Source organism: Mastomys coucha, unplaced genomic scaffold (genome assembly GCF_008632895.1).
Source record: "Mastomys coucha isolate ucsf_1 unplaced genomic scaffold, UCSF_Mcou_1 pScaffold4, whole genome shotgun sequence".
Taxonomy (NCBI): Eukaryota; Metazoa; Chordata; class Mammalia; order Rodentia; family Muridae; genus Mastomys; species Mastomys coucha.
The window spans coordinates 43,644,445-43,656,167 of record NW_022196910.1 but is presented as its reverse complement, the minus strand read 5'-3'; the positions used below and the strand labels follow the sequence as shown (position 1 = coordinate 43,656,167).

At 36.9% G+C, this 11,723-nt stretch overlaps 1 protein-coding gene across 12 annotated transcripts in view; it reads left to right on the top strand.

Annotated features, from left to right (window-relative positions):
* The window catches only part of Cnot2 (CCR4-NOT transcription complex subunit 2), a 91,824-nt gene that overhangs the window by 36,667 nt on the left and 43,434 nt on the right, over positions 1 to 11,723 (top strand). For 3 of the 12 annotated variants that reach the window (XM_031349836.1, XM_031349840.1, XM_031349835.1), the window contains exon 3: positions 4,698 to 4,755. The exons of 6 other annotated variants lie outside the window; for them this stretch is intronic. In XM_031349836.1, the coding sequence (XP_031205696.1) occupies positions 4,735 to 4,755 (21 nt within the window). In that variant the 5' untranslated portion in view covers positions 4,698 to 4,734. Of the gene's footprint in view, positions 1 to 4,528; positions 4,756 to 11,723 lie in introns of all 12 variants that reach the window. 3 more of the 12 variants (XM_031349841.1, XM_031349837.1, XM_031349838.1) reach the window with 2 other exon arrangements.

Genomic DNA, 11,723 nt, shown 5'->3' with positions numbered 1-11,723 from the left:
TTAAAGGCGTGCGCCACCACCGCCCGGCTTGGTTTTCTGCTTTTTAATATCCATAATTTAATACTTTGGCTTCTTTCTTTTCCTTCATTTTCTACCTTTCCTGTCCTTTTTCCTTTCCTATTTTTTCTCATTTCTTTCTCTTCTAAACCCTTTTCATGTTTTGTTTAGGGTATCCTTTTCTTCTTTCTTAAATGCATTTCTGGTGGTGATGAATTATGTTAGGGTTCATTCTGTGTATGAACATTTAGTTTACCCTCATTTTAAAAATATTTTTGCTCAGTAAGAAATTGAAAATTGGTAGTGTCTCTTTTAGCATCTTAAAAATAGGATGGCAGCCAGGCATGGTGGCAAGACCTGTAATCCCAGTGTTTGGGACTGCACCAGGTAGATGGAGAATGTTAGGTATGCCTGTGGTGGAAGAACCAATCAATCTGCCAACCAAATAATATTTAAAAATGGCACTCCACTATCTTCTGACTTATTTCTAGAGAAAAAAAAAAGTTGTTGGCATATATCTTTCTCTCTTTGGATACTATTAAGGATTAAGAACATTTTTTGTTTTATTATGTTTAATATATGGTTTGGTTCTGACACAGTTTTCTTCATGACTCTACTGCCTGGAATTTCGTGTGTTTATGGTCCTTAATCAGAGTTTTTTTTCCTTTGGGTTTTGTTTTGTTTGCTCAGTTTGGTCCTCCCTCAAATGTTTTTTATGCTTTGTTCTATGGAACTCAATTACTTAAATGGAAAGTTGCCCTGGAAGTCTCCCTCTATTTCCCAATTTACTACTCTTTTCCCATGCATGTTTTCTTAAGTGAGTCTTCGAGCACAGTGTCTTCATGCTCTGACTTAGCATGCTGGTTGCTTTTTTGTTGTCACTGTCCACTAATTCTGCCATCTGTGTCATTAGAATCAATATAATGTTTTTGTTAATTTAAGGTTTTCCTACATGTTCTCCACTCTGACTGACTTCACTGCTCCTTTGCGTAGTTGTGCCTCCCAATAGTTTTGTTTTGTTGTCTTATATATTTTTTAGTATTTGTGTTAAAATTCTTGAGGTTTACTGGGGATGGAGTTAAATTACTTAGGAACATTTGGTCCTTGTGAGACCCTTCTCTTGTCTCTGTCTCTACCTCTGCGCTTTTAAAAAATCACTAAAGAGAAACAATAGATTTTAAGTAGGGCAGGTTTTCTTCAACTACTAAGCTAGTATTTTTCTGTCCCTTGAATTAGTGTTTCCTGCTCTGGCTCCTGGGAGTATTAAGTGCTGTGTGCTTCAGCCTTAAGGATCGCTTTCTCTTTATTTAGGTGGTACTCTCTCCTACCTTATGGCTTGTCTCCACGCTTGCTGAGCTTTACTGTAGACTTAAGGGAACCTCCTCCAGTTTTCCTGAGCTGTTTCTCTGTACAACTCATTTTGTCTAGCTTTTTAGCCTGCTTACTTTAGATGCTTGCACTACCTTGACTGAGCTCGAATTCTCTGATTTGGGAACTCTCCCCACCAGGCTCCCTCCTTCTCATTATAGCCTGAAAGCTCATTGAGTCAGCTAGGAAGGTCCGGTTGTTGCCCCATGCCTGAGAACTATTGCTAGAATATTTTCTCTATTTTTTTTTTTTTAAGCGAAGGACAGGCCTTGACCTACCAATCTTCTTGCCTTTGTATTTTATCCATTTTTAAAGTGTTTGTGAGAAGAGATTGTTCCTGTTAGTCTATCTTGGTTGGACTGGAAGTCTTAATATTTCATTCTTTGACAAATTAGTTGAGAAGCTAAGTGAGTCATTCAGAATAGTAGAAGTAAGATTTTGTGTTAATGCTTTTGGCTCAGATGCTTGCTCTTGTAAAAGATACTATATAATATACAACTCAAAATTGTCACACCAGATCCGAGCACTCAAAAATATCATTTGGAAAGAAACATACTACAGATTGATAAATAAATCCAAGTTGTCATGTCCTAAAGCAAAAAAACAGGCCGTTTTCTTTGAATTTTCCTATTCCATATACTCTAGTATGTAATAGGCTCATAAACAGTTGTCATTTGCTCTCCTGACTGAAGCTACAGTGTTTCTAAATGTTTTAATTGATTTATTCTCTTACATATTACATTGAGACCACAGTTTCTTCTCCCCCCTGAAGTTATAATTTTTAATAAAAATCACATTTTTTTTTTTCCAAGGGAAAGCTGTAAAAGACAAGAAATGCTAAGGTCTGGATTTTGACATATGGAGTTTTAACTCCTTTCTAGCAGGATAACAGCCCTGTGATAATGCTTTAAAAATGTGATAGGCAGACTAAGAAGTGAGCCACTGTTCTCATCTCTGCTGGTGTCCCGTGGGCTGATTGTATACAGTCAGTGACACTGCAGATTTAAGAGTGAGATCTTCTAAAGATAATTGGTTTACTTTAAAGTGAGAGGCACTCACTTTAACAGATGTAGCCACAGGTGGTTGGTGAGCAGCAGAGCTGCAGCCTGCATGGGTGGATGCCATCCTTGCTGGGAAGTCCTTCTCTAAACACTGCTTACTGCTTGTCACCATGATGATGTTACCCTGTATGCCCTAAATGTTTTGAAGTTCTAATTCAAAGGTAAAAGTTATGAGAGAAAGCCTATGTGAGATTAAGTGCCTCTTTTCCTGTTTGTCTCAAATAAAATTGCAGTTTACTCTTTAATTACATCTCAGGGTTTGTTTGCTTCCAGTACAAAGCGGCATCATATACAAATAAAGCTCTTACTTATTGGTGTAATAATTTCCCTGGCACATCCAGTATGCAAACACTATTTTTTTTTTATGCTGAAGTAGTAGTTTACAGTAGAGAAAGCTGGTTGATGGACAACCTAACCAAGGTCAAGGCTCAATCCTGGGAATAAATGTTAGCATCATTCATTAGCATATTGGAAACACAGGAAGGGCATAACACTTTTGTGATAATGAAGCATTCAAATGCATATTTCAGTCAAAATCAGGAGACATTCTTCAGTGTATTGACGTGCCATTGGTGTTGTGCAAGACATAAGGACTAGGTTAAAGTTTCTGATGTAAAACAAAACACAAAATAACAGCAACAAAAACCAAGTAGTAAAACTTAATGTAAGTAGACGAGTGGTTGAACAACTGAAATAGGTAAAGCGGGGTCTATGTGGGGAAGCTACTAAGTACCAAATCTTTACACTAGGATGTCCCTGTATGTGAGCAGCCAAAGAAGGAGGCCAGTGTAGCAGGAGCACAGGAAGAGAAGGGGAGAGTAGTAGGAAAGGGAATTAAGGTAACAAAGGGTAAGCCACAGGCCAGGAGCCCGCACTGGTGCAGGCAGCCACTTTAAATTGTTTCTATTGCCTTTTATTTGTAGTGTTCCTCTATTCTGTAGAGAAAAGTCTGAAGTGTGCTATGCATCATCTAGAGCTTGACATAGCAGATGCTGAATAAACATTTGCTAAATTAATTTATGTGACCAAATATTTAGATGAACTTTAAGCCATCTTCTCTCATCGAAGGAATACTCTGCCTTTTTAACTGCACTACACCTAATTCAGGATTCTGATACATACATATATATTTTTGTTCTTAAATTCATATATACTTATATATATTCATATATGTTCTTAAATTCATATATATATGGATATATATATATGGATATATATATGAATTTAAGAACATAATGATCTTCACTGATAGCAATATTATTATCATTTTGAAGTAGCACACATAATAGAATGCATTTATCTCTAAATCATTTAGTTTCTATATTATTAAACAAATATACACATGTGAGTGAAGATGTAAATTTTCACTAGGATAGGATATATAAAGTGATAAAAGGATATATAAAGCCCTTGCCTAGCATGTGCACAGCCCTGGGTTCAGTCTCTAGCACGCTTTCCCCGAAGTGAATAAATTTTTTACTTAAAAATCTTATCTTCTGTCATCAGATTGTTTTAAAATGCTGGCGTTTAATCTACAGTGACTCTCCTACTTTAGCCTCTGCGGTGCTGGGGCTACAGCTGTGCACCACCTCACCCACCTTAAAGTACTTCAACATTTTATTATTTGATTAAAGTGACTCTCTTGGACTGGTCCTTGTTTGTTTTTTTATCAACATAGAAACACTTGAGGAATTAATTTCTTCCCAAGGAATATAATTAAACAAAAAGGTCTCTCATTTTTAAGAGTTCACTGGTTCTGTCTGTGTAATCCAACTTTGATTCTGTTGACTGATGGTGTTAACATGGCAAGAGCATAGAGTTAATGTTGAATACTCAAGGGAACAAGAGTATGTAAGGAGTGACTAGGTAGCATATTTGAACATATTCTACTAGCATGAATTCATGAAGGCCAGGTAAGCCCTATCCTTGCATATTTTGGGAAAGTATTCAGAGCTTTGCCCTTTTTTGGTTGTTTTAATTAGTATTTTGAAGCAGTCTGAAAGATGATTCTGGGGTTGGGAATATGAAGAGGTAAACAGGGAGTCATAATGTTGAAACTGGACATTCAGATCTTTATAGCATGATTTCCTTATTTTTCAAAGAGCAGAAGAATCCCATCGTTTATCATGTTCTGGTTGGACTCCTTTCTTATCGTTTGCTGGAGTTTGAACTTCAGAGCTATGGTGTCAACCCTGCTGTAATATCTCAGGGAGCTCCTAGTGTGGGGCTGGTGCCATGGCTCACCCTCCAACCTTTCCTTCTTCACTTCAGCCTCCAGCTCTGAGCTTTCCCATCCCCAGAGTAGCAAATGTTGAAAGAAGTTGCACAGGTAAGTATATGGCGGGCAAAGCTGGGCTTAACAGTGCTATATTATTCATTGATATTTTGAGGGTGGGTGGGACAGTCTTGCCAGTGAGTCATTTTGTTTAGAAATGTTTTGTGTTTTCTTCATAAAGGTATTGTGTAAATTATTAGATAAAAGTCTAGTGTTCAGAAAGGAAGCTAAGAAAGCAGGAAAGACATATTCACAGACCAGTAGTTTGCCCTACAAGTCTGATGCTTTATGTGTGTGCTGCTTTCCTGGGGTGTTAACCAGGTGGCTGTGGTTTGACTCCCCACAAGAGAAATTCCAAACATGCTTTCTTTGCAATCATGACAGGAGGCCTGGAACATTCTGCCATTCTGGGTTTGAAACGTTAACAAAAGTAGGGTGCAGTTAAGGCACGGCATCTCAGCTCAGCAAATGCTTTTGAAGAGTATTTGGTCCCTGTAATTCATATCTTGTGATGTGAAGATCCTTGAGCACACAAGACATACGAAATTAAACCCAGGAAAACAAATTCTTCATAAGCTAGGATAGTTGAAGTATTTTCTTGGTGTTACGGTCTTAAAAACACTAACTTTTTCAGTAATCTATCTCCTTTAAGTTCTAAAGCTTTACTTTTTCTAAGAGCCATGTAAGAACACATACCCCTCAGCAAAGTATCAGACTAGTTTCCCTATTTCTTTTAAGAAATGCCTTAAAATACTTAAGCAGAACATCTCTTTGTTGTGTAGAGGGCTTGTCTTGTGTTCTGAACTCAAGCTTTTCTGCTTTTAACTTGTCCTCTCATTTGTATTTTATAGTTTTAAACTCTGTATTTAAGGAGGAAGTACTGAGTAAGTTTAGGCTGTCCTATGAGGTTTCAAGTCAGCTTCTTACAGTACTAGTTAGAGACGATTCTTTAGTGGGTAGATGGACCACACCTTTCCTCCCATTGATTAACATTATTACATGATGTAGAGCTTTGGTTATATAATGTATATTTTTCTTTCAAAGTGTTTTATGATTTGGATTTGGACCTGTATAAGGCTTATTGATAAGTAAAAATTTAAGAAAATGGGAAAAAAAAAACCACAAAGCGAGTTTATTCAGTTTGAATCATGACCAAATTTTAGGAGGAGGCATTTTGGTTAATGCTTTCTGGAGCACCAGATGCCAAGTTTCAGATCCAGAGATTGTCTCTCTTCACCTTTGCTTTCAGACCTTGGACACACTTTCCATTCGTATTATTTATTCAAAAATATTCAGACTATTTCTGAAACTCTTGGAAAGGACTATTGAGACATGTGTTCTCCAGAATTACAAAGTCCGGTGTTTGCCAGGCCCTGGCTTTTCAACAAAGCACCTTCCCATTCAGTCTCCTGTAGCTCTTCCTTTGCCATCTTCAGTGTTTAGTTACCCATTGTTACTTATTTATTGAACATTTTACATTTACTAAAACAATGACATTGTTGACTTTGATTTCTAGGCTATTAATTTGCATCCGAAATTAGAACTAATTTTTGGCTGAAATTTGGGAGGGGGCTCCTTAGAAATTAATAGAACTATTTGTAATAATTGAGAATCATCATAGCTGGTTGAAAATCTCAGTATGTTGCTAAGTCAAAAATCTCTTAGATTATAATATTGCAACAGTACAATATTTCACATAGTTTTAATGACCTGGAATTTAGGCACCCATGCAGTAAGATTTAATCTGACAGGCTCCTCATATTTTCCATGCTAATTAATATTTCTTGGTAAAGTTGGATAAATTTGATGTTGTTTTATACCTTTTCCCCACTTGGTAGACAGGAGAGAACCTGTGTGTTTGTGGAGTATATTGAACTGACAAAGCAAGTTAAATATTGTATTAGCAATTAAAGTAAGTTGCCAACATATCCCATAAATGCTAAGAAAGGGGCAGATTTGCCATTCTCTCCACACCTTGAGCACTCCCAGTGCAAATTCCATAGTAGGAGGAACACAAGGGTGCCCCAGAAGCAGTGATGCATGCTAGTGCAGACTTGGGCTCTGGGTGGCTGTGGTGCTGTGTGTCTAGGAGTTTTTGTTCTTTGCTGGGTTTTTGTCTGTTTTGAGACAGGGACTTTCTTTGTTAGTTAGACATGCCAACTAATTCAAAGGCTGGTGCTGCAGAAGCATCCATGTATCAGGCTCAGCTGCCGTTGCTTACTGTTACAGGATAACTGATTTTATGACAGCAAAAGGAAGCCATAGGAGATTGACTCCACTTTCTAGCTGTGTCTTACCTATTTATCATCAGTGTTTGGATTATTAGCTTCATAATGAAATTTAGTGTTTGGTTACAGTCATCTTAATTTCTTGAAAGATTAAATTCAATTCACTCTAGAAAGTAATATGTTACTTTATTTGAAATGTAGAAAATTGGTATATGTTAATTTTTGTATTCATTTATACTTGAAGTTCTCCTTGGGTAATTTTTTTCTCACTATTTTTTCCTTCACATCCTCCCCACCAACCCCCGTCCCCTTCCCTGATTTCCTTCTAATCCCACAGTGCTGAGAATGAACCCTACAACTGAGCAACAGCTTCAGCCCAGTAGTTGTTTGAGGTTTTTTGGGTCAAATTCAGGCCTCTTTTCTCTGCCTCCTGAAGTCTATGCCCAGCAGCAGTTACTTTAAATTAATGCAGTACTATTTGTTCAATTATTTTATGCTAAAATTAATGTGAATTTCTTTAAAATAGATATGATGTTGTACAGACTATTGTATCGTGTATAATCAGCCCATCATTTTCTACAGTGGTCTTTCTGTATACTATGTGACTATAGCTACCTTGCTTTCTTTATTGCTTATCACAAGATAAGGACCTTCCCTTTTGTTGATAATTATGTTGACCCTTAATACCCTTCATATTTTATGAAGAAAACTATAAAGGACAACTTGTCTTTATGTTTGTTTGTGGGTTGACAATGGTGTCTAAAGGGGAAATGCTTAATAGATTAGGGTCAAAGCCTGTCTGTGTACTTACCAAGCATAGCCTGTCTGTGTACTTATCAAGTTTCTTAACTTCCGGTCTTCAGTTTTTCTTGGTACAAACTAGGGGATACTAATTGTTTGCTAGCTTTGCACCATTATAATGATGGCATGAATAAGCTTTGCTTGTATGTGACAGGTCTTCACTGTGTAGCCCCAGCTGTCCATGAACTTGCCATATAAACCAGGCTGCTCAAATTCAGAGATCCAACTGCCTCTACCTCTAAAATGCTGGGGTTAGATGTGAGCACCACCTGACTTTGCCTGAATCAGCTGATAAGGGAGTCATTTTACAGTTAGGGTTATGATAGATAACATGCTTTCCTTTCACTGATTAAGAAGAGCAGACCTTGTAATTTAGCATTAAAATTTCAAAGAAGAGTGAGTAGTGAGCAAGAACACTTTAGAGATAGCCACTTGTACAAAGGCTGGGGTAGAAAGGAATTTGAGCAACTGAAGGTTTGCCCATAATTTAATGGTAAGAGGGAAGGCTTTAAAGAAGAGAGGTCAGAGAGATTGATTGCAGAGGGCTTTTAAGCTTATTTATTTGTTGAAGAATTTTGATCAGATCCATAAACATAAATTTTCATTCAAGTTGCTTGGATGGAGGAAAGTAGATTTAAGGAGAATGAAGAACAATGTTTGGATGTTATTGGAGTGCCTTGTTCTAGTGAACTACAGTAGAGATGGAAAGCTGTTGATGTTGGAAATACTTAGAGTTTGAGAAGCTTGGGCTAATTGCTGAGGCTACTGTAAAGTGGGCAGGAGAACTTTGTGCTGGTCTTCATTGCTTGTACTCTGCCCTGTTGGCCTACCACTGAAGCTCCTGCCTTTCTCACCCAGCACTTTCCTCTAGAACCTGTTGTACTTGCCATATAGAAAGGGCTTTGTTTGGCTTGGAATTTGTTTGTTTGGGGGGGGGGGTGGGTAAGGGCAGGGTGTTGTTTTTGAGTAAAGCTTCATGTATCCAAAGCTGGCCTAGATGAAAGATGAATTCCAGAACTTCCTGCTTCTATCTCCCAAGGCTGGGATTATGTGTGCTGCAACACCTGCATGAATTGAAAGTTCCATTTTCCCAGGATTCTCTCCTGCTGAGGCCTTTCCTAGGTGTTTTGTCTTTCTGGATTTGCTTTTCTCCCACTTTACTTTGATTGGTTAAGGGCTCGTTCAGACATTGAATTCACTCACTTTTCCTTAGACAGCTCATGACCTTGTATTTGAATTTCCAAGTTCATTCACAAATGTGTCTAACCAGATTGACAGCTTGTTCAAGACTACAGCTTTTATTCAAGCTTTGTCATTTAGTCAAGTAGGGTTTTTCAGAATGCATGTAGTTTCATGAACATTAACTAAGATACATGTAAGAAGGAAAAAAAACAATCAGAAAAGCCTGGGTACCCTAAAAGTAGGACTTGCTAGGTGAGTAGAGAAAATGGAAGATCATGAGTTGATGCATCAGTTTTAAGTTTGTCTCCATTGATGAAGTTATACTTTGGGAATACAAATGTTTGGCAGCACTTTCAGTGTGCTGCTAGAACCTTCAGTTAAGATTTGAGAAAGGTTTTGAAATCATTGTCTATTTTTTACCAGGAAAGGATCCCTTAGTTATGGAATGATTTTTTTTTTTTTTTCAGAGATCAATTCTATGCCCATTCCAGCATTTGCTAGCATTCTGGGTCTCAGGGAAGCTTGGTCCCTGGAGATCTTGAAGAAAGGTGTACTGTTTGTTAAGTATTATTGTTCTTTGGATATAGATAAACATAGTCTGTCCTACTTTTCCAATGTCCCAGCTCTTGCTTCTTGTTCTGTATAAAGCCACATGTATATTTTCAAGTTAAATTTATAAAATACTCTAGTTTTATTTCCCTGACCATTTAAAGAAACTTACAGCCTTGACATCACTCCCTTTCTCTATCACAGTCTTCCTTAGATCTTGTCTCTGAAATTGTTGGTTAGATTTCAACTTGAGAGTTTTGAAATTTTTTTTTTTTTGTAATTATTTAGACTTACTGAGACAAGCTTTGAATCAGTGTGCTTAAATACTAAGAATACCACAGAAGGGGGTTGCAGAGATGGCTCAGAGGTTAAGAGCACTGACTGCTCTTCCAGAGGTCCTGAGTTCAATTCCCATCAACCACATGGTGGCTTACAAAAATTTATAATGGGATCTGATACCCTCTTCTGGCATGTCTGAAGACAACTACAGTGTACTCTTATAAATAAAATAAATAAATCTTTAAAAACAAAAAATGTCACAGGAATTTGAATTGGGTACTGTGCCTTCCTAAGTAATAAAATAGTACAGTTGGACATTCAAGCCAGCTTAGTGCCTCCGTCTGCCCCAGCATAGCTCTCTACTTTCTGAGACAAAAGAATTCTTTTTGAAGAATGAGATTGGTAGGGAAAATTTAGTATAAGCTAACCTGTCTGTGTGCTTTTAAAAATATATAACTTATTAAGTCAAAGGAATGATGAAAATGTTTTGATTCAATGCTTTGCATATGAGAAATATTACATTTTGGTATATAACATCATTCCTAGGGAATTTTTGTGTTTCTTATAATCTGATCTGAGAATCAAGAAGAGTCAGTCAGTTTGCAGTGTAAGCCCCTGATCAAAGAATGTAGCAATCCTTGTATCTGATATTAAGAGGAAGTGTTACTTAAACTATTTTTTAAAAAAATTTACAAAATTGACTCATTTATATGATATAGTGAGACATTTCATTATAACATTGACATAAACTTTTTCATTGATAGAATGTGGTTTCTAGATTCCCTTTATTCTTTGCAGAAAAAAATGTAAATATTTTTTAATGCCACATGTATCCACTCATTATCTGCTGTTCTTCGGAGTATCTTTTATCCAGTCACCTCTCACCATATCTGCCTCCTTTGTAGCCTTAACTGTCATCCTGTATCACCACTTTCCTAACTCACCTTCCCGCTTCCATCCATTTTCACACATAATTCAGGATCAGTTATAAACATATGGTAAATTATGTCACTCTCTGAGCCTTTCCAAATACCATAGCTCATGATTTTTCCATCTCACAAAAATAAAGTAGAAAGCCCTGCAGGCTTACAAAGTACTATTGATAGTAGCCCTAACTCTGGTGTATTACTTAAATTCCCACAGACAGTATGGAATGCAGCCTATACTACATCAGTCATACCACAGAGAGACTTGTCTCTGTATTGAGGGCTCTTCCTACAAACATTGCCCTGTGGCTCTTATTTTCCCTCTTTTTTTTATCTTTCCATGTTTACTATGCTTACTCATTCTAAAACATCCTGGTCTCTCATGTGTAGAATGAAGGCTCACTCTTTAAAATTAATCTGGCTTTAAGAAAAATAATATACCCCCATTTCTATTTTGCTATGGATCAGAAGTATGTCATTCCTATACCTAACTCTTGTCGGGGTTCACCTTGGGGGCACAGTGACTATTATTTTGTTATTGAAGTCCTGTCAGAATGTTTAGTATTTTCAGTGACAGGTAATTTTCCCCTCTCTTCTCCCCTTTGCCCCACTTGTCTCCCTTTATGCCTCACACCTGTACTCAGTTGAGAAAAGGCAGTATTGGTAAGGGATATGCATTTCTGTGTTTTATGGGAGACATTTTATTTCCATAGTATTAGGGTGATTTATTCTATAGAATTAATTTCAGTTTTGGAATTTTAGGAATTTAGAATTGACCTTAATGATAATATTATGTAAAGAATTTCAAAGAAAAGTTTACTTTGTATTATTTTGAGTTCATTCATGAGTGTAAATTTAATGGAAGATGCCTGGATATTAAACTATGTATGTTACATGCTTTTATCCTTGTTTATTCTTTCTTAGAAGTAGAGCTCATTAGCAAAGGTCCTATAAAGAAAATTTTACAGGATATTTGTAACGTTTGCAAAACAAAGAAATAGTATATGTACTGGATCTAAATTTTTTGTAACTGTTTATTTTCTGAAATTAGACCCAG